The following is a 24,246-nucleotide window of genomic DNA, read 5'->3' on the forward strand; positions in this document are numbered from 1 at the left end:
GTTAAAACAGAAACTTTTTCACATTTTAGTAATGTTACAAAATGTAGGCATAAACTATAAAATGTGTGAAACCTGAAGTCCAAAGTTCAAATAAACACTTTCACAAAAGGTTCAAGAACAATACAGGAGCTTCCGTTGCGTACCGGTAAGATTTGCTGACTCAGAACGCAGCAGGCTTGCCGTGCCTCAGAGACCCAAGTTCGATTCCCCGCTGGGGAGAAAATGTTGTTTGTTTTTCTTTTTAATCTTTGCCGCTCTGCCTGAACTCCCTGTCTATGTATATAGTAATAACAGTAATTTTATTATTACATAGCACTTCCCTGTCTGCCTATCATATAGTGCCTTTCCTTCCTATCCATCTATATATCTATCCCCTTAGCTGTTTTTTATATATCTGTTATACTGTGCCTAGCCCTGTTTATTTATATATATTTACTCCCAGATAATCAATCAAGGCATGAGCTGGGAGAAGTTCGTGCACGTTCTATGTCGGTGGGGGGATGGAATAGCCGGCTGTTTGCAGCTTGTCTTTATCAGCACATTTAGATGACAAAAGACACTGGCGGAGAGGTGCGAATGGTTTTAAGGTGGGCCGGATCTACGAGTTTTTTTCGTTGACTCTGGTAATTCTAGTGTTAAAGGAACAGGTTTTAAGTCAATGGATACGGTAAAGAATAAAACGTTTGATGTCTTAAAAACTGACCTGTTCTACACCTTCGACCAGTGAAAACCAAGACTGCATCGGTGCGTAATTGTGAATGGGGAGTATATTGAAGGGGACAAGCATTAGAATTGTTATATAAATAAAAGTGAGTTATTGTGTCAATCTCATTATTTAATAGACAGACCTTGTATTTAATTGCATTACTCACCATGACTTTAAAATGCCAAGATGGAGAGAAATTCTCGATTCATAAAAAGGAAAAATCTGCAATAAATCACAATATTGAATCACATTACATAGAACATCACAATACTTTAAAAATTGCAATGCACATTGAAACAGCTGGCAAAAATCACTGCAACATTAAATCAAGAAGCCTATCCACTATGATAATTTGTTATTCTTGTTCACTCGTCTTTTTCTACACCTCTCTATTAAGTCCACAGGTTCTTTAAGTTCCTGAATGACTTTGTCCTCTCGTGATTGTATCATTTCTTCTGGTGTAGTGACCGATTTGCTTTTCTTCTGTCTGTGTAACTGCATGCTGTTTATCCTGTTGATTTTTCTAATTCTCACTGCCCCTCTTCTTTATCCATTGGGGTTTATATGGCAATTTCTTTGAAATGTAAACCTTTGTTGTCACCTTCAATCTGCTAGAACTTCTTCTCACTTTTCCTTTAGCATTGCACTGTTTGAGAACCACAGACATACCTTTGAGGACATTCCACTTCTGGCTAATAATTCTCTGGTTGTCTCTGTTCAACATGTGGGTGTTCATTTCAGATTTTACAATATGTAAATATCACTTCTTATGCAATTCTCTGCCAATGCTTTCATTTAATATAAATGCTGGCATCCTTTCCTGTATATTTTCTTTGTGTGCTGTTCTTTGGAGGCATTCTAATTTCTCTAAACCTTTTTTCAATTATTTCAGTTAATTATCCTAAATCTGCATCAGTTATTGTAGAAGCAGACTGGGTCGAGCAGCCTTAGCCCCAATGAAGGCACTCGGAGTCTCAGGACAAGCAGCAGAATTAAGATTTATTGTACAGCGCACATACAGAATGGCTTCTGATGCAATGGACATTTCTTACATTTATTACAATTCTTATCATCCATCCATCCATTATCCAACCCGCTATATCCTAACTACAGGGTCCCGGGGGTCTGCTGGAGCCAATCCCAGCCAACACAGGGAACAAGGCAGGAAACAAACCCCGGACAGTGTGCCAGCCCACCGCAGAATTCTTATCATACAAGCCATTATTCATTCTCATCGGACTCCTATCCTTCCACTGCTCTAATCCTGCCTCTAATTCATTCTACCAATATTTCTTAGCTGATGGGGTGTCAAACCCCAGTCTGTCCATCATATCCGTTTGACAAGGCCTATCATTACTCCCTGCTAGCTCAGCAGTCACCCCAATTTTTATAGTTGGAAAGTTCGTATTCCCTCTTTAACAGAGGGGGTCCGTCCTTTCCAGCTCTCTTGCACGTCTGACCTTTGGCTTATGAAACAGTGGTGGTTTCTAGCTCATACAGAATAATAAAAATATGTAGGCATAAGCCTTTTTAATCCTAACACTTTAATCTTAATACCTAGGGAAATATAACGTTTCTCATGGGCTTAAAATACTTTTCTAAAGCGTAGAGATTACCAATTTTAAGAATATATTTTTCTATATTATCTAATTTGGAAATCAAAATTACATTTCTGCACTGCAGTTTTGCACAAGCAGTCCCAGGATGCACTTCAGTTGAGAGCTCATGTGCAGTTGTGTAGAACTAGCAGTACTTGGTCTCGTCTTTATCTTCACATGCACACTGGACTGTGTCAGGTTCTCTTATTTTCTTAAGAACACACAAGTGTACCATGAGAGTCTGTCCCACTGTGGTGATGCCACTGTTAATTTCCTTGTGGCGCTGAAGTTGACTCCTTTGTGATAAGCACTTGCCACGTTCAGAAAAGCAATATGGCTTCTCTCAAGTATGAATTTTTCGATGGGTCGAAAGATTGCCAGCTTGTGAAAAGCACTTCCCACATTCAGAACAACGATAAGGCTTCTCTCCTGTGTGAATTCTTTGGTGAATCTGAAGACTGGTTTTGAGCAAAAAGCACTTACTACATTCAGAACAACAATAAGGCTTTTCACCTGTGTGAATGCTTTGGTGTGCATGAAGTGAACTCCTTTTTAAAAAACGCTTGCCACATTCAGAACAGCAGTAAGGCTTTTCTCCCGTGTGAATTCTTTGGTGGCTCTGAAGATTCTTCTTGAGCGAAAACTGCTTGCCACATTCAGAACAGCAATAAGGCTTCACTCCCGTGTGAATTCTTTGGTGTACCTGAAGACTGCTCTTCTGCGAAAACTTCTTGCCACATTCAGAACAGCAATAAGGCTTTTCTCCGGTGTGAATTTTTTGATGGATTTGAAGACTGCTCTTCTGCAAAAACTGCTTACCACATCCAGAACAGCAATAAGGCTTTTCTCCCGTGTGAATTCTTTGGTGGATCCGAAGATACCATCTCTGCAAAAACTGCTTGCCACATTCAGAGCAGCAATAAGGCTTCTCTTGTGTGTGAATTCTTTGGTGGTACTTTAGATGAGTCTTTTTCAAAAACTTCTCACCACATTTAGAACAGCAATATGGATACTCTCTTGTGTGGATTGTTTGGTGTTTCAGAAGATTGCGCTTTTCTGAAAATCGTTTGCCACACTCAGAACAGCAATAAGGCTTCTCTCCTGTGTGAACTGTTTGGTGTCTTAGAACACTGCTCTTCTGTGAAAACCGCTTGTCACATTCCAAACAGCAATAAGGTTTTTCTCCTGTATGCATTCTTTGGTGGCTCTGAAGGTGCCATTTTTGTGAAAACTGCTTGCCGCATTCAGAACAGCAGTAAGGCTTCTCTTCCATATGAATTCTTTTGTGTATCTTAAGACATCCCTTGGATGAAAATAGTTTGCCACATTCAGGACAGCAATAAGGCTTTTCTCCCGTGTGAATTCTCTGATGGATCTGAAGATCCCATTTGTGCGAAAACTGCTTGCCACATTCAGAACAGCAGTAAGGTTTCTCTCCTGTGTGGATCCTTTGGTGTCTATGAAGTAAACACCTTTTCAAAAACTGCTTGCCACATTCAGAACAGCAGTAAGACTTCTCTTCCATATGAATTCTTTTGTGTATCTTAAGACATCCCTCGGACGAAAATTGTTTGCCACATTCAGAACAGCAATGAGGTTTGTCTCCTGTGTGAAGTTTAAAAGAAAAAATTAAAGCTTTATTCTCCATCCACTTATCTATTATTCACATTAAGTCACAACATTAAATGCTGGATGAAATAATCAACAGCCTTTTATAAGCATAAGCAACTGTAAAACTTGGTTTGCAAAAGGAAAGCCACTCAACTTCGTAATGTTCCTTTCTGCATTACGACACAGGTGGTCGGGCACAAGAAAATGAAATAAATAAAGAGATCATCTGTGTTAGAGTCCCAGTTGACTAGACTACTGGTCACATTTTGTAAACTAAAACGACGGAACAGCATCAGCATTTCATCATTATACAATTAATGGATTATTTACAATTATACCTTGTTTTTATTTTATTTGATTAATGGAATGAAAAGTGATCATCTTCAGGTTCATTTATAAAGCAGAGCACCATGCCAAAGATGTGAAATGCGCCTTTAATCATCAGAATGTGTTATGACATTTTTCCCCACAGATCAAACTGACTTATTTCAATCACCAAAGTAAAACAGAAGAAATAATAAAGTGTTAATGAACACCGGGAGAAAAATTATGGATATGAGAGACACTGGATTAGCATGGTTATTTGTGTCTCCTCTGGATGGGGGTGGAAGTGGAAACAAGGATTGGTCAGCTTTGTGACACACTGGTGACATTCATACTCTCTATCACAAAGGTAATGGATGTGTAGTGTCACAATTTATTCCTGCTAAACATACTGATTAGCCACAATACAGGAGAAGCCCATCTGGAGTTGAAGTCATTCTGAAAGGAGGCTTGAACTACCCATTTGGGCCATTCACCTGAGTCAGCTCAGCGGTGATCACTTGACATCTCAGCGCCTCCTTTTATCCAAATTTCCAGAACCTTTGGCCTCAGAGTAGACTTCATTTGGATACAAAATAGACAGCACAATCACAGTCAATCACTGAACTTTAGCCTAAAGTATGCTGGTACCAAGTATGCTAATGACAAACCTTGTGATCAAAAATAATGTTCATTACAGATAATCCTTAACCAGAACAGAAGTCAAATAACAATTCACCACTTCAGCAGAAATCATACAGATCACTCCTCCTATTCTTGCCCCACCATGTTCCTCGATTTTTCCCCAAAAGCCTGTTGAATTCTCCCAGTAGGACTATACAGCCAGTAGACGGTACCCTTTTTCAGCACTGAATCTAAAGCCTATTAAAAAGCCACAGTTGTTTGATTCATACACACACACACACAAACAATGATGAAGGTTCTCCTCTATGGAACTTGAAATCTCATTAAGATGGCTTTCAGATCCTCTGGAAGAAGCTCAAAATGTAAGATATTCAGTCAAGGTCTTCTCAGTACCCACATGCCAACATGAAGTGTCTCGCATGAGGCAACTTCAGAGTAAAACTGAAATCACTTTTGATGAACAGTTTTGTTTTAAGAGACAATGCTTCATTTACAGGCGAGTCCCACTATTTCTCACCAGGATCTCCTAAATAGGCCCCAGCTCATACGCCTCATTACAAAAGCAACACTCCATGGGTCAAAGGGCAGTTTTCACTACCAAGGTCTAGCAGACATGGACACATTTTACTCTTGCTCATACCCAATAGTCACTTCGCTCAACCATCATCCTTCTCGCAGAGTGGCTCAATGTGTCTTTGTCAGATTGTGCGTGACGTTCTATGTGAGCCACTTGGCCACAATGAACTCGTCACTGATCACAAGCCTGGTTGGAGGTATGAGGCCCAGTATTCCTGTTCTTAGTAAGGTTCTCTGTGATTGAGCTGAGAGGACCATGAGGGCCATTCATGGATTCTTCTGTGTTGACACCTCATCTTGAAGAAGTTTTCCATGGGTAACCCGGTCAAGATTAGGACTGGAGGATTGTAGCCGCCGGAATATAAGGCGAGTTCAAGCACAGGTAAAAAGCGTGCCGAAAGAAATCTCTCAGTCCAAAAGCTTGTGTTAAAAATATTTAGTGAAAATTAAAAGCAAATAATCCACACAAGAATAAAGGAAAAATTTGTTACACACATAGAATAAAAGGCAAAAAAAAAAGGAAAGGTATCTTCTCTAAACTTAGCTTTTCTTGAGAAACTTTATTTATTTCTGTACTTAAAAGTTCTTAACTTCTTCTGTACGCTTTAAATGTACGACACAGCACTTTCAATTAAATGCTTTGTCTTACATGTTACTTGACATACAAAACACGCACACAAGGTATGCAATTCTTAAAAGGCACGGTTTAAAACCGTGTGCCCTCTACACCTTACACATGGCAAGGCTGATCACTAACTGAGAATAATGTTTAGTCAGAGCCGTTAGAAATGATTAGAATATACCAATTAAATTCTACTTATGGGGGTTATAGGAACCTCCTATAGATTATGCATTGTCATTTACTAAAACATTTATCAATCTTACGTAATTAGGAAACTAGCTCTTACAAGGATTATTTCCATTTCTCTTTTTCTTTAAATCTCAAGACCTGTGATTTTAACTAGCCTATACATTATAAAGATTTTCAGTTCTGCATGCCCATCCGTTAAACTTCAACCCCCCCCCTTCCAACTCTAGTTTTTGAAGAGTAAATGCAACAAGGTGTTACCAAAAACATAAGAGCAAATTCTGACACCTGTATAATGCATTTTAATAGGCTTTACAGACTGAAAAATATAATTTAAACAACAAATATATCTCTCTATTATATAAAAAAAAATCCTGTGACGAGTCAAGACCTTTTTCAAGTCCCGCGAGACGAGACTTTGACCTTCAAGTCACTCCCTCCTCTCAACCATATTCGAACATGCCCACGGCCCTTTTACCTCTCATCCATGTGAATGCTTTTATCAGACACAGTTCCTGCGCGCTCAGCTCTTATAATTTTTTACATTTTCCTCATTTAAAGTTGTTTACGAAAAGTCCCCAGTTTCATCCTTTAAAGAAGGTTTTTTGGACAGTATCTTTAGACATACAATCTTTTTATATCCTTCATTTTAGTCCTTTTCTGGACAATAATTTTATATGTTCTGGATGACATGTTAACAACTATGCAAAGAAGAAAGGGCAGCGTGTTGAAAAGAAGCCCAAAAAGCATTGGAGAGAAAAGAATTCAAAAAAGAACAATAATAATCTAAGTGCAAATTCGGAAAATAAGGAAAGTGGAATTGAAAACCTAGCAGGTCCAAGTAGGGTCAGAAATAAAAGACAGAGTAGAAGACAAAGTAGAACGTCGTAAAGAGGTTCACAAACATTGACGCGATACACATGCAGTGCAAGTTAGAGATTAGGAAAGTAGTAAAATTCGAAAGTTGCAAAAAACTGATAGTAAAGATCACATTAGCGCAAAGAAACGGAAATTATTACTCGGTGAAATAACGGAACAGCAAAAAGAGATAGGTGATATGATAGAAGTATGTAGATATTGTTCAGCTTTAAAGTTTAAGTCGGAGACTTGTAGATCGTCTAATTCATGTTGCAATCAGGAAAAAATAGTGTTTCTTCCCAATGAAGAGGTGTATCTGTGAGAATTAAAAGATTTGTTATTTGGTGAAAGTGAACTCCACCAACACTACAGGCAAAATATCTGAATCTACAATAATCTGTTCACATCATTCAATGCTCAAAACGTAGATTTACATGATTCAGGACCATACGCTATGAGAATCTGTGGCCCTGCAACAATTAAAGCTACGACAAGTTTAATTTAGAAGAAACCACAATTCAGTCAGGTGTAAAATTATGATCACGGAGAAGCAATGCAACATGGAATCGAAAGAGTTAAACGATCGGACGTATAAGAAATGCTACAGCCAATAATGGATACAAATCCATACGTCCAAAAGTATCGCACTTTACACAAAAGTTATCTGCACAACACGGACAAAGAAGTTTTCTTGGATTTCTATATGAATCCGAAAGATCCCGCTCGCATTTATAATACACCAACACGTGACGAACTGTCAGCGATAATAGTTTCGAAAGACGGAGATATCAAAGACAGAAGTTTAAAAAGTATTTGCATGTTAATTTCAAAGCCAAACAGAACGAAAATATATAACTCAACAAATACCTCTAATGCAACATGAAACAATTTTATTTCAATTTATTACTTTTACTATTTTTTAATATGGTTAGTTACTCGCTGTAATGTAAAATAGTTAGTTCTATTATGCATATGTAACAGTTCCCATGAAAATAACAATCAGTTTAAATTGTTCATCCGCTTACCCATATGCAAGTGGTAGGGACTCAAAGAGGATTGCATGCAGATGCCCCCCTAGGGGTTGGCGAGCAAAGCGAGCAGCGGGCAGAGTCCCCTAGTTAATAATTAATTATTTACAAGAACAATACTCATTGTGAAGTCTGTCACCCTCACATACAAAGGACAGACTCAGTCAATTCATAAAGAACTGAGACCACTTCACTTTCTGCACACTTTATATTGTTCTGTAGATTTTAATTTTAAACTGATATATTTTCAATTGTTCTCCATCAATCTATACTCAGTTCCCCATATCCACGTGCACACATATTATCAGAAAGGTTTGCAAACTTATCACAAATCAAAAACTGAAATCTCACATTACTTTGCAGGACAGCATTACATTTCACCCTTATCAGCATACTTAATAAATGTCTTAAGTTCTTAAATTTGTGAATCGTGTTAACAGTTTAGTAAGCTGTAGAAGATCACTTACAGAAGTAAAATGTTTTGTTCTATGTTTACATCCCAGACCTTGAATTTTGGAGAGGAGTTGTGGTTATCTCTCAATCACTTAAAAGTCCTGAATGTTCTACCTTATTAAAGTGGTGAACCCCCCGTGCACGGTGGCGCAGTGGGAGTGCTGTTAGGAGTCCTGCCAGCGTGGAGTTTGCATGTTCTCCCCGTGTCTGCACCAACACGGGGTGAAGCCTATCTGGATTTAGTATTCTGTAATAATCAGGATAGAATTGAGGGTGTAGAGATGATTGGACCACTAGGGTCAAGTGACCAGAATGTAATACAATTCTCAGTATTTTTAAAGAGTACAGATGCAAAGACTAAAATTGTTAAGTTGAACTTTGGTAGGGCTAATTTTGAGCAGATGCGACAAAGTCTAAGTAGGATAGACTGGAATAAGCTTTTAAATGTGGAGACAGTCGAGGAGCAGTGGAACAGGTTTAAAAATGTTTTACATGTAATGCAGGAGAGATACAGACCTAAATTTGGAAGTAATAGGAAACTAAAAAAAACTCCACGGTGGATTAATAAAGATTTAAAAAAGAAGTTGCAAAGGAAAAATCTGCTGTATAAGGCATATAAGACTAATGACTGCAAAGAGAATCGTAGCGCGTATGAGAACATGAGGGCAACCATTAAGAAGGATATCAGAGAGGCTAAAAGACAGTTGGAGAGGAATATAGCAGATAAGGCGAAAGAAGACCCCAAGAGATTCTTTCAGTATTTTAGTAGTAAAAGAACAGTTAAGGAGGAGGTCAAGTTCATCAGGAATAGTAAAGGGGAATTTAAAGATACAGACAATGAAATAGCAGATGCCCTAAACTTACATTTTTCTGAGGTGTTTACAAGTGAGCAAGTGGATAACCTCCCAGAGGTAAACGCGACTACTAAGGAGGTACTGAGGGATTTGGAAATTGTAGAGAGAGAAGTGCTGCTCAGATTAAATAAGATGAAATCAAACAAATCACCAGGACCAGATAATATTTATCCTCGTGTTCTTAAGGAGGCTAGTGAGTACAGATATAAACCCTTGACACATATTTTTAGGAAGTCACTGTGCACTGGAGAGATTCCAAAGGACTGGAAAATGGCAAATATCATCCCATTATATAAAAAGGATGACAGGGCAGATCCAAGCAACTATAGGCCAGTAAGCTTAACAAGCATCACAGGAAAATTAATGGAAGGAATTATTAAGGATAAGATTGAGCAACACATGACAAGGACAAGGACAGGAGTTATTCTGAAAAGTCAGCATGGGTTCAGAAGAGGGAGGTCGTGTTTTACTAACATGTTGGAATTCTATGAGGAGGCAACAAAAGGATACGATCAAAGTGGAGCTTATGATATTATTTATCTGGACTTTCAGAAAGCATTTGATAAGGTGCCACATGAGAGGTTGGGCATCAAGTTAAAAGAAGTGGGAATTCAGGGTGATGTTTTTAGATGGGTGCAGAATTGGCTCAGACACAGGAAGCAGAGGGTGATGGTGCGAGGAACCTCATCAGAACTGGCCGATGTTAAGAGTGGTGACCACAGGGGTCAGTGCTAGGGCCTCTGCTATTTTAATATATATAAATGATTTAGATAGGAATATAAGTAACAAGCTGGTTAAGTTTGCAGATGATACCAAGATAGGTGGATTAGCAGATAATTTGGAATCCGTTATATCATTACAGAAGGACTTGGATAGCATACAGGCTTGGGCAGATTTGTGGCAGATGAAATTTAATGTCAGTAAATGTAAAGTATTACACATAGGAAGTAAAAATATTAGGTTTGAATACACAATGGGCGGTCGGAAAATCGAGAGTACACCTTATGAGAAGGATTTAGGAGTCATAGTGGACTCTAAGCTATCAACTTCCCAAAAGTGTTCAGAAGCCATTAAGAAGGCTAACAGAATGTTAGGTTATATAGCGCCTTGATCTGTGGAGTACAAGTCCAAGGAGGTTCTGCTCAACCTTTATAATGCACTGGTGAGGCCTCATCTTGAGTACTGTGTGCAGTTTTGGTCTCCAGGCTACAAAAAGGACATAGCAGCACTAGAAAAGGTCCAGAGAAGAGCGACTAGGCTGATTCCAGGTCTACAGGGGTTGAATTATGAGGAAAGATTAAAAGAGCTGAGCCTTTACAGTTTAAGCAAAAGAAGATTAAGAGGTGACATGATTGAAGTGTTTAAAATTATGAAGGGAATTAGTACAGTGGATCGAGACTTGTATTTTAAAATGAGTTCATCAAGAACACGGGGACACAGTTGGAAACTTGTTAAGGGTAAATTTCACACAAACATTAGGAAGTTTTTCTTTACACAAAGAACGATAGACACTTGGAATAAGAGACCAAGTAGTGTGGTAGACAGTAAGACGTTAGGGACTTTCAAAACTCGACTTGATGTTTTCTTGAAGGAAACAAGTGGATAGGACTGGCGAGCTTTGTTGGGCTGAATGGCCTGTTCTCGTCTAGATTGTTCTAATGTTCTAATGTTCTAATGTCTGTGTGGGTTTCCTCCCACAGTCCAAAGACATGCAGGTTAGGTGGATTGGCGATTCTAAATTAGCCCTAGTGTGTGTTTGTGTGTGTCCTGCGGTGGGTTGGCACCCTGCCCGGGATTGGTTCCTGCCTTGTGCCCTGTGTTGGCTGGGATTGGCTCCGGCAGACCCCCATGACCCTGTGTTCGGATTCAGCGGGGTGGAAAATGGATGGATGGACCCCCTGTGCACTTTCAAGACAGAGAATGCTTTCATCATTGGCACTTGTGTCTTTACAGAATAAGGGAATGGGGAGATTATTTATTTTTTAATACAGCACATGCAGAGCCACAACAAATGAACAGGAGCTTCTCATTTATCCTTTGGTTGTCATGAATATGGCGAATGTCGTCTGTCCAACCATCCATTTTCAGAGCGAGATATCCAGTTCATGGTCATTGGGAGTTGCTGTCTATCATGGCTGCAATGGGTGTAAGACTGGAACCAACCTTGGACGGGGTTCCAACCTCACACACTTCATCAATGTATTGCTCCAAAATAAAATGTATTTGGTTAGTGTTTCATAATTTCCACATTGGCCGGACATTCATTAACATTGTGAAGCAGAAGGCAAATCTTTCCAATCATACATACAGTTAGGTCCATAAATATTGGAACAGAGACAACTTTTTTCTCATTTTGGTTCTGTACATTACCACAATGAATTTTAAACGAAACAACTCAGATGGAGTTGAAGTGCAGACTTTCAGCTTTAATTCAGTGGGTTGAACAAAACGATTGCATAAAAATGTGAGGCAACTAAAGCATTTAACACAATCCCTTCATTTCAGGTGCTCAAAAGTAATTGGACAATTGACTCAAAGGCTGTTTCATGGGCAGGTGTGGACAAGTCAGTCGTTATATCATTATCAATCAAGCAGATAAAATGCCTGGAGTTGATTTGTGGTGTGGTGCTTGCATGTGGAAGATTTTGCTGTGAACAGACAACATGCGGTCAAAGGAGCTCTCCATGCAGGTGAAAGAAGCCATCCTTAAGCTGTGAAAACAGAAAAAAACCCATCCGAGAAATTGCTACAATATTACGAGTGGCAAAATCTACAGTCTGGTACATCCTGAGAAAGAAAGCAAGCACTGGTGAACTCAGCAACGCAAAAAGACCTGGATGTCCACGGAAGACAACAGTGGTGGATGATCGCAGAATCATTTCCATGGTGAAGAGAAACCCCTTCACAACAGCCAACCAAGTGAACAACACTCTCCAGGGCTTGGTAGGCGTATCGATATCCAAGTTTACTATAAAGAGAAAACTCCATGAAAGTAAATACAGAGGGTGCACTGCAAGGTGCAGGCCACTCATAAGCCTCAAGAATAGAAAGGCTAGATTGGACTTTGCTAAAGAACATCTAAAAAAGCCAGCACAGTTCTGGAAAAACATTCTTTGGACAGATGTTGACACTAGTGTTCATTTTTAGCGGCACACCATCTACTACTGGATAGACAATGCCAGAGAATGAATTTAATGCATGCATATACAGTCCTGTATTAAGATAAGTTAGGTAGTCCATGATGATTATACAGGGTGGTGCAGGGAAATGGGACATTTTGGAACTAGGTGTTGGCGACCCTGGGCTCGTTTAGAACCCCTTGCCATTAGTTATAAAGGAGAGTGGAGTGGTGCGCAACGAGCGTTCGCTGTGAAAGTCTTTTAGAAAAATGATGACAGTGTGACTGCTGCACAAAGAGAATTTCGCCATCGTTACAGGTTAGGACGTCATGATCGTGTCCCGTCTGCTCATGCGAGTATAACATGGGTGCTTAATTTCGAAGAAAAGGGTTCAGCCTTAAGAAACAAAGTCCTCAAGTGGAGCCACTTGGCATACTGTCTGGCAATCGATGGCAGCTAATCGACGATTGTTTGGAAAGTGTGCCATTTCACACAACGGTGACATTCCATGGCCTCCGAGATCCCCAGATCTCACAGTTTGTGATTTTTTTTTTCCTGTGTGGACATCTTAAAAGTCAAGTGTACCGCACACGTCCTGCAACAATTGCTGAACTAAAAAGGAGGACTGAAGTGGAAATCGCTGGTATTCCTCTTGACAAATTATGACAAGCAATGCAGAATTTTCCACAACAGGCTGTCAGAATGTGTACTGAGAAATGGACAACACCTTCATGAGGTTTTCTTCAAAACATAAAATGAATATTGATTACCGTCATTAATTGCATATCCTGTACATTTCATCATTAAACGTATTTTGTAATGTGTTTATTTGTGCACTGAACGTCAATTGAAAACTTCCCGTTTCCCTGCGCCACCCCGTATTACTTGTAATAAACTCTACACTGAAATCCCACTCTCTTTAATTACATTTGGGACAAATCTCCCTCTGTGTCACACATGACATTCAAACACTGTGCCCACTGCTCACATACATTAATAGACAGCTACTTTCTCACTCACACCATCACTGCAGCCAGCGCCAGACAGCTTCCTGGACTCTCTCAGGTTTCAAAACACCAACTTTAAAAAATAAAGACATCCCCTGCTCTTTGAGGGGTTTAAGACATGCCCTCATTGTTCCATGCATAAACTGAAACCAGTTTATCACATGTAGAATGCACTGTGCTACAGTCGGTAGCATTCCTCTTCACCTCTATAAGCATACTTAATAAATGTCTAACTTAATAAAAAGTCATAGGCCTACTAATTTAGCCATCCTAATATACCTTCTTCTTCTACTGGCTGCTCCCGTTAGGGGTTGCCATAGCAGATCATCTTCTTCCATATCTTTCTGTCCTCACCATCTTGTTCTGTTACACCCATCACCTGCATGTCTTCTCTCGCCACATCATAAACCTTCTCTTAGGCCTTCCTCTTCTCCACTTCCCTGCCAGCTCTATCCTTAGCATCCTTCTCCCAATACACCCAGCATTTCTCATCTGCACATGTCCAAACCAACACAATCTTGCCTCTCTGACTTTGTCTTCCAACTGTCCAACATGAGCTGAACCTCTAATGTCCTCATTTCTAATCCTGTCCATCCTCGTCACACCCAGTGCAAATCTTAGCATCTTTAACACTGCCACCTCCAGCTCTGTCTCCTGCTTTCTGGTCAGTGCCACCGTCTCCAGCCCTTATAACATAGCTGGTCTCACTACCATCCTGTAGACCTTCTCTTTCACTCTTGCTGATACCTGTCTGTCACAAATTACTCTTGTACTCTTGACACTCTTCTCCACCCATTCCACCCTGTCTGAACTCTCTTTTTCACTTCTCTTCCACAATCCCCATTATTCTGTACTGTTGATCCCAAGTATTTAAACTCATCCACCTTTGCCAACTCTGCTCCCTGCATCCTCACCATTCCATTAACGTCCCTCTTATGCACACACATGTATTCTGTCTTGTTTCTACTGACCTTCATTCCGCTCCTCTCTAACCAGCAACACCAATCTCCACCTCTCCGGGGTCTCCTCAACCTGCTCCCTACTATTATTACAGATCACAATGTCATCAGTAAACATCATAGTCCATAGGGACTCCTGTCTAATCTCGTCTGTCAACCAGTCCATCACCTTTGCAAATAAGAAAGGGCTCAGAGCTGATCCCTGATGTAATCTCACCTCCACCTTGAATGCATCTGTCACTCCTACCGCAGACCTCACCACTGTCACACTTCTCTCGTACATATCCTGTACAACTCTTACATACTTCTCTGCCACTCCCGACTTCCTCATACAATACCACAGCTCCTCTCGAGGCACCCTGTCATATGCTTTCTCCAGGTCCACAGAGACGCAATGCAACTCCTCCTGACCTTCTCTATACTTCTCCATCAACATCCTAATATACCAAACCAACAATATCCTGTTATCTGGTGTGTTATGCGGTGGTCAGCATTACAGTGTACTGCTATTGGCTAAAATCCTCTGAACGTGACCCACACCAAAGTACTTTTATAAGAAAAAAAAGTCAGAGTGTCGAGGGGCCTTAGTGAAATACTTTCTGTAGCCTCTCTGCAGAAATTAATTCACTGTGCTCTTTATATGGTAACACATTGATATTATTATCATCATTGTTAGGTGCTTCATTCACATACATGTATACAGTGGTGTGAAAAACTATTTGCCCCCTTCCTGATTTCTTATTCTTTTGCATGTTTGTCACACAAAATGTTTCAGATCATCAAACACATTTAACCATTAGTCAAATATAACACAAGTAAACACAAAATGCAGTTTTTAAATTATGGTTTTTATTATTTAGGGAGAAAAAAAATCCAAACCTACATGGGCCTGTGTGAAAAAGTAATTGCCCCCTTGTTCAAAAATCACCTAACTGTGGTGTATCACACCTGACTTCAATTTCCGTAGCCTTCCCCAGGCCTGATTACTGCCACACCTGTTTCAATCAAGAAACCACTTAAATAGGAGCTGCCTGACACAGAGAAGTAGACCAAAAGCACCTCAAAAGCTAGACATCATGCCAAGATCCAAAGAAATTCAGGAACAAATGAGAACAGAAGTACTTGAGATCTATCAGTCTGGTAAAGGTTATAAAGCCATTTGTAAAGCTTTGGGACTCCAGTGAACCACAGTGAGAGCCATTATCCACAAATGGCAAAAACATGGAACAGTGGTGAACCTTCCCAGGAGTGGCCGGCCGACCAAAATTACCCCAAGAGCGCAGAGACGACTCATCCGAGAGGTCACAAAAGACCCCAGGACAACGTCTAAAGAACTGCAGGCCTCACTTGCCTCAATTAAGGTCAGTGTTCACGACTCCACCATAAGAAAGAGACTGGGCAAAAACGGCCTGCATGGCAGATTTCCAAGACGCAAAACCACTGTTAAGCAAAAAGAACATTAGGGCTCGTCTCAATTTTGGTAAGAAACATCTCAATGATTGCCAAGACTTTTGGGAAAATACCTTGTGGACTGATGAGACAAAAGTTGAACTTTTTGGAAGGCAAATGTCCCGTTACATCTGGCGTAAAAGGAACACAGCATTTCAGAAAAAGAACATCATGCCAACAGTAAAATATGGTGGTGGTAGTGTGATGGTCTGGGGTTGTTTTGCTGCTTCAGGACCTGGAAGGCTTGCTGTGATAGATGGAACCATGAATTCTACTGTCTACCAAAAAATCCTGAAGGAGAATGTCCGGCCATCTGTTCGTCAATTCAAGCTGAAGTGATCTTGGGTGCTGCAACAGGACAATGACCAAAAACACACCAGCAAATCCACCTCTGAATGGCTGAAGAAAAACAAAATGAAGACTTTGGAGTGGCCTAGTCAAAGTCCTGACCTGAATCCAATTGAGATGCTATGGCATGACCTTAAAAAGGCAGTTCATGCTAGAAACCCCTCAAATAAAGCTGAATTACAACAATTCTTCAAAGATGAGTGGGCCAAAATTCCTCTAGAGCGCTGTAAAAGACTCATTGCAAGTTATCGCAAACTCTTGATTGCAGTTATTGCTGCTAAGGGTGGCCCAACCAGTTATTAGGTTCAGGGGGCAATTACTTTTTCACACAGGGCCATGTAGGTTTGGATTTTTTTTTCTCCCTAAATAATAAAAACCATCATTTAAAAACTGCATTTTGTTGGTTAAATGTGTTTGATGATCAGAAACATTTTGTGTGACAAACATGCAAAAGAATAAGAAATCAGGAAGGGGGCAAATAGTTTTTCACACCACTGTATTTTCTGAGAGGAAATATTTATTTTTTATTTAGCTATTCTGCTAGTCCATATGCACAGTAAAAAGTCCTGTGGGCTCAAGCTATGGCAATTACTTCTTTAATATCAAACTAATTAGTTTTTGTCTAACTACAATCATTGCAATCGTTTTATAATACTTGTGTTTAAAGTAATAACTGTGGCAACTGCATTCTTTCATCATCTTTTAATGAATGAACAAGCTAAGAAGAGATCACAATCGCAAATCATGAGCCGGTAATTTACTTGAAATTGAATTTACCAGGTAGCTTAGAGTTTCCTTTTGAAGAATTTTAGCATCAATTTCACAAAACAATCTTCTGCCGTTTCGCTTATCACTACTAAGCACAATTTCCCCAAATCATGCAGTCCTAGTCAGAAGCACCGATCTCCAGATATCACTCTGAGTTAGCGGTCTGCACAGTACTGATTTTTCAGTCCCACTCCCGGCAGCTCCTGAGCGAGATCTTTGACGTTTCTGTCTGCTCTCGCCCCCGTTGTCCCAGGCCCGCCTAAAGATCAATCCTACTCCCGACCGTATTCCTGCTTTTCTCACCCAAAATCATAGGCTAGGTGACCAGGGGTCCGGACAACTCTGTCTTGCATGTTTGTTTACCCTTAAAACAGAACAGAGAAAAACATTCTGCACTGCTTCAATTACAGATTAGTTTACGGTTTCACATTTAACTTGGAAGAGGTCATTTCAACGTGTACATTTTGTATTCAGTATTTCCCCTTGTTACACATCAGACAGCTGCTCCTGTCAGCAAGCCAGTTCAAGGGATTAAAAATGGTGGGAGTGTCGCTACGTGTGCCTTTACCGCCTGTGCCGTGGCGCTGCACTCTGAGCAAATCCCCGTCACTCATCACATACACCGCTGCTGCTAAATATTTAGTAACCAAAAATGTGATGTGTCTGATGAAATGAATAAAATATTTAAAACAATCCAACTCTATCCCAAACGCATCTGACTGTTACACCACACCTACGTTTTCCGACTTGTTAAAAACAAAAGTGCTTATTTTACCACAATTACAAGGAATCGACAAACATCAAAAGGCAATGTTTTCTGTAAATTATTGTGCATTGAATGGTATTTTCGTACTTTTTCGTAAACTTTTAAAATGTTATTTTGCAACTTTATGTTGCAAACAACTTATTATGTATGACCAGGGCCGGATTTAGATGAAAAGAGGCCCTAGGCTATTCCACTTATGAGGCCCTTTCACCTCCCATTTTTAAGTTTGTTCAAATTGCTAACAATGTGAATGTAGGCCCCTCTTGATCTTGAGGCCCTAGGCTGAAGCCTAGTTCAGGCCTATAGGAAAATCCGGCCCTGTGTATGACCGGGGATCTGATTCAAATATGTAGAAGTACAGTTGTGACTCTTAAATACTTGCTATTTATTAAGGTCTGTCTGAAGAGGAGTTGAATTCTGCTCATGTGTAAAAGGTGCACAGGGAATCTGAAAATAGCAGAAGTGGTAAAAAGCACATAAAAGAAGCATAAGTAAACCTGTGGCTATTTATTCTTTTCCACAATACAATCACAATTTGTAAATTCATATGGCTTTCAAAACAAAGGCACGATTGTACAATTATAATTGAAGAACAGAAAATTGCTAAACCTTACAATAACATAGATGAAGCACATTAAACACACATTAAACCACATCCATTTCACACAAAAAGCTCAAGACCACCTTTTCATGCTCATAACCCTCCCGACTCTAAGGCTTACACACACTTTTATTTTTAACTTACCTTCTGTGGACTTCCCTGAAGTTGATGGCTGATCTTCTGGAGTTCTACCAGATGAAACCTCCTCAGTCCTCTTTGTGTCAGGCTCAAATGATTCAGACTTCACATTGATAGAAGACTCTGGTGATGGACAGTGTCTGCTTTGAGAGGAGCCTAACCTGGTCACCACTCCATCTTGTTCATCTTCCTTGACAATCTCAGTCCTTTTAAATTTGTGCACCTCAACGTGAGCAGACGTGTCTTCAGCCTCTACTTTAATGCCCACTGACCCCAGTTGACAGTCCTCATCATTAATACCCAGACATGCCTGTTTAGGTTGGACGTACTCCCATTCATAGTCCTCCTCCTTAACATTTGGGGTCCTTTTGTCCAGAATATTCATGTCGGCCTCACGTTCCTCCTCTTTCAAATCCATCTAGGCCTAACAGTAAAGGGCAGCTTTCTCTCTCTGTCTCTCCCTGTGGAAAAAAACAGGATTTGATTCCAACAAAACTGCAAGCTTCAGATCTAAAGACATTTACATTGAATTTAACAACATCCTCTCAGTTACGGTTTAAATCAGGTAATACAGTACGCAGCACGTTGACAGTAAGTCACTACTGTTTAAATAAAATTAACAGGAATAAAACAAACTTAGGGGTGGGATGAAGGTTCAATAAACTGGAAGACAACGACCATCTCCCACAGTTATGGATCAGCAGCATTCATTACTTGGATTAAAACATACGGTGATGTTCAGGTCCTAGAACTGCGTTATCAGTTATGAGCAGGAATTTTTAAGCAAGTAGTAGAAAATGACACATCAAAAAGGGGAAATGAAAGAGGAAGTTAAATTTGCAGGAAAGTGGAGCCTGTGTCATGGAGAAAACTCCTCCAGAAAAAATACGCAGAGTTTCTAGATAGGCAGTCAGAATAAGCTTTATTGCACAGCATATTAAATCATAGTATAGCACATAAAACTTGTCTCAGTTCAATGAAGTGAGCCCAGTAGTCCGGACATGGTTCGTATTTATTTCAGTTCTAATCACAAAACATCCCCGCTTTGTACATTTTTCTTGTCATCCGCTTTACATGTTATCTTCATAATAATGACCTTGTCCTATACCCTCTTCCTTAACAATTGCCCAATAATCATAAATCCTTTCCTGTCATTTCAACTGAAAGGTTGTACATGCCGCCTGGCCCACAGGTGACCATCACCTAATTATCTTTTCCATTCCGAATCTTGAGCTCTTGAGCTTTTAATTAATCAATCCTCATCATTAAGTTGGGATCAGGATGACCCTGCATATGTGATGTGTTGAAGTAGGCTGGTGTGTGCACCCTCAGCCCCAAAGAAGGCACTTGGAGTCTCAGGACAGGCAGCAGAATCAGGCTTTACTGTACGGCGCACATACAGACTCACTTCAGATAGGAAGAGCGAGCAGCCATGGGCAGCTCTTACATTTATTACAGTTCTTTTCTCACAAGACATTATTCACCCTCATCTGACTCCTAATATTCCCCTCCTCTATTTCTGGCCCTAATTAATTCCACCAGTATTTCTCAGCTGAGGGGGTGCCAAACCCCTCTCTGTCCATCATGTCTGCCTGACAAGGCCTATCTGTACTCCTTACTAGCTCAGTGCTTGCTACCATTATTTACAACCAAAGAGTTCACATTCTCTCTATACGCGAGGGGCTCTCCTGCACATCTAACCTTTGGCTTATAAACTATTGGTGGTTTCTAGCTCATGCAGGATAATAAAAAATATGTAAGCATAAGACTTTTTAATTCTAACTCTACATCTTAACGCTTAGTGAAATATAGTATTAACTTTTCTCATGTGCTTATAATACTTTTCTAATACGCAGAGATTACCAATTTCAAGAATACATTTTTCAATACATCCTGTAAGGCTAAAATCATAGGCAGCTGTGCAGTGTGCAGCTTCACTGATAAGGCCTGAGCTGTGGAAGGCCTGGAACAGACAAGCGCAGTTCTTCCTGGCTGCTTGAAGGCAAGAAAAATGCAAGCCTTTAATAGTTAACTCTTCCATATTAAGGCTAGCTGGTATAATACATCTTGCAAAATGGTGGCACGTTACGACGCAGCGGCTACTCCGGATCCCAAATAGGCTGCATTTTTTATATATGTATATTTGTAGTCAAATCTGTTATGACAACATGTGTATGACAAGCATGCAAAGACTCGCTTACAACCACTGCAATCTTTTGAAAAATCAACAAAAGATTTAAGGATAACAAGTTCACCGACAATGCTGTAACAGAGGAGCTCAGTGAGCTCAGGCCTGTTCCGCGAGGCTGCCCCCAAATCTCCTGCAGTGATCATCCCAACGAAGAGATGCCGTGAGAGAACCCAGAAGCGCGGTAAGCGGTGAGGCATCCGGGCTAGGCTAAAGGCAAACCCTACCAGATCGGCGGTCCCATTCATCATACTGGTGAACATCCGCTCGCTGGAAAACAAACACAACCACATCCGATAACAGAAAGCTGCACATCACAACAGGAGGGACTGCTGTGTGTTCATTTTCACAGAAAACCGGTTGAATGACAACATTTCCGACGTGGCCATTCAGATATCTGCACAGACAAAGACACTGGAAAATCTGGAAAAACACGCAGCGGCAGTCTGTGTGTTATTAATCTCAGTACCCCAAGGGCTTTCTCATCATCACCAGGTACTTCAATCAAGCAAATTTAAAGACTGTACTGCCCAAATTCCACCAACATGTCCAGTTCCCAACCAGAGGAGCTAATATATTGGACTTGGTCTACACAAACACCAGATCTGCAAGCACAGCAACCCCGCCCCCCCCCCTCGGACTCTCTGACCACACTACAGTAATTCTCACTCCAGCATACAACCCACTGCTGAAAAGAGCAAAACCTGTAACAAAGCAGATCAGAACATGGCCAGAAGGAGCTACTGAAGCCCTGCAGGAGTGTTTCGAGTGCACAGACTGGAAAATCGTCAGAGAAGCAGTGACCACTGGCCAGCACAGGGACATTAATGAGTATGCCGCAACTGTGGCGGGATACATCTACAAATGCATTGAAGATGTCACGGTTATCAAAACTGTCACAACACACACCAACCAGAAGCCATGGTTTACACCAGAGGTTCACGAACTGCTGAAAACATGGGATTGCTGCTTTCAGAGCAAACGAGGACGTGGCGCTCAGAGCCGCAAGATCCAACCTGTCCCAGGGCATCAAGTTGGCAAAGAGCGAACATGCAAAGAAAATCAACAATCACTTCACCAGTTTGAGAGATGCACGGCACATGTGGCAGGGTATCCAAGCCATCACTGACCACGAACTCTACCACGTGTGTGCGATAGCAACGCCTCTCTTTCAGATGCGCTCAATTCCTTCTATGCCAGGTTTGAGACCCAAAACACAGAGCCAACACAGAAGACCACCCCCTTTCTCTTACGACCAGGTGCTACCCCCTGTCTGCAGCCAACGTGAGAAAGACTCTCGCCAGGGTCAACCCATGCAAAGCTGCTGGAACTGATAACGTACCCGGACATGTGCTCAGAGACTGTGCTGAACAGCTGATTGACGTCCTTGTAGACATCTTCAACACCTCCCTGAGTCAAGCTGTTGTCCCTCAGTGCTTCAAGGCCACCACCATCAGACCTGTTCCAAAGAAGGCCACAGCTTCAGATCTCAATAATTACCGCTCAGTAGCACTTACACCAGTCATCATGAAGTGGTGCTTTGAGGGGCTATTCCTGAGTCACATTAAGAACCAGCTTCCACCCCCACACACTGGACCCACTGCAGTTCACGTACCACACAAACCGATCAACAGACGATGCAATCAGGCTTGCACTCCACCTGGTCCGGTCACACCTAGAACACCCATGTGAGAATGCTGTTCATTCAACACCATCATCCCTCAGCAGCCGATTGGCAAGCTGGACCTGCTCAAACTGAACACCTCCACCTGCAACTGGATCCTGGACTTCCTCACTGGTAGACCCCAGACAGTCCAGATTGGCAACATCAGCCCCAACAGCATCACGCTGAGCACAGGTGCCCACCCAGGGATGTGTGCTGAGCCTGTTGCTCTTCACGCTGCTGACGCATGACTGCACCTCCAGCTCTAGTACGAATCATATTACCAAGTTTGAGGATGACACCACAGATGTAGAGCTCTTCAAAGATAAGGATACAGAGTGAAGGTGCAATGGCTGGCAGGCTCGTGAAAGGACAATAGTCTGTCTCTTATTGTTGCTACCACAAAAGAGCTGATTGTTGACTTCAAAAAGACCAAAGTTGGCCACTCCCCACTCAGCATTGACAGCGTCAATTGGTGTTCACCTCACAGGGGAGCTCTCCTGGACCAGCAACACCGGTTCCCTGACCAAAACAGCCCAGCAGCGCCTTCCCTTTCTGTCTCGAGTAAAGAAAGTGCACCTCCCCAAACCCATCCTCACTACCTTCTACAGAGGCACCGGCAAGAGCATTCTGACCAGCTGTGTTACAGTCTGGTATGGAAACTGCCACACCTCCAAACCACAGAGCCCCTTAGGGTATTATGTGAACCGTGAGCGCATCATAGGCAGCCTTCTACCAAGCCTCCAAGACATTTACACCTCCCGCTCCCTACATGAGGCCACCAGTATTGTGGCCGACCTCCACCACCCCTTCCGCAAACCATTTACCCTGGAAGAAGACTCTGCTGCATCAGGAGCAGATCTGCTAGACTGTGCAATGGCTTCTTCCCCCAAGCAGTTTGGCTCCTGAACACCATGTTGCCCCCTTCCGCACTGGACTGTCTTCTCCACTAATTACTCTACTCCTCTTGACTGCTTCTTATAACTTACAATGTTTGTGCCTACAATGTTATGTTTACATGCCAATACGTCTGTCCAGATGTACAAACTTTACTCTCTCAATACAATGCATACTTGCACAGTGTAATTGAACTAAAGAACTGCAAATATAATACAGGCTTACACTACTTACCTGCAAGTTGTTTGTATCTTTTTGCACGGATTCTTATAGTCCTTAGTCTACAGTGTGCATTTGTTACAGCCTCTCTGATGTGCCTCCCTCCCCAAAGTCCTTTATTGTTAGATACTAGGGGGCACTGCCCCTGCTCACTTCGCTCGCCAAACCCTGGGCGCTACGCACCAGCCACTTCACAGCTCTGCTGCTCGCATATGGGGAAGCGGATGTACAATTGAAACAGATTGTTATCTTCATGGGAATTGTTACATTTGCATAATCAAACCAACTATTTTACATCACAGCGAGTAATTAACCATATTAAAAAAAAAAGAGTAAAACATAGTAAACTGAAAGAAAATTATGTTTCATGTTGCTTTAGAGTTATTTGTTACATTATACGTTTTTGTTCTGCCTGGCTTTGAAATTAACACACAAACACTTTTTAAACTGACGCTTTTACCCTAAAACTTCAGTAAAAACAATTTTTAGAATTAACTTTCTGTCAATATCGCATTGAATTTTGATTTCATGTTTGGACTTTCATCGTGACAACACAACGTATAACTGCGCGTGAGTGAATATCGTTTCTTTCTCTCTATTAAATAAACCGACTTTTTCGAATGTTTGTCCCTGTGATTTGTTAATTGTCATAGCAAAAGCTATTCTAATGGGAAACTGTAAATG

The 24,246-nt window shown here is 41.1% G+C and overlaps 1 protein-coding gene across 1 annotated transcript in view; it reads right to left on the reverse strand.

The window, feature by feature from the left end:
* Positions 1-1,835: 1,835 nt before the first annotated feature.
* The window catches only part of LOC120533402 (gastrula zinc finger protein XlCGF26.1-like), a 43,021-nt gene continuing 20,610 nt past the window's right edge, over positions 1,836-24,246 (reverse strand). The window contains exons 2-3 of the mRNA XM_039760263.1: positions 18,602-19,056; positions 1,836-3,909 (exon numbers count right to left, since the gene is read on the reverse strand). Of these exons, the coding sequence (XP_039616197.1) occupies positions 2,648-3,909; positions 18,602-19,013 (1,674 nt within the window). The 5' untranslated portion in view covers positions 19,014-19,056 and the 3' untranslated portion in view covers positions 1,836-2,647. The remainder of the gene's footprint in view (positions 3,910-18,601; positions 19,057-24,246) is intronic.

The sequence above is a fragment of the Polypterus senegalus genome, chromosome 8 (assembly GCF_016835505.1).
Source record: "Polypterus senegalus isolate Bchr_013 chromosome 8, ASM1683550v1, whole genome shotgun sequence".
NCBI classification, from domain to species: domain Eukaryota; kingdom Metazoa; phylum Chordata; class Cladistia; order Polypteriformes; family Polypteridae; genus Polypterus; species Polypterus senegalus.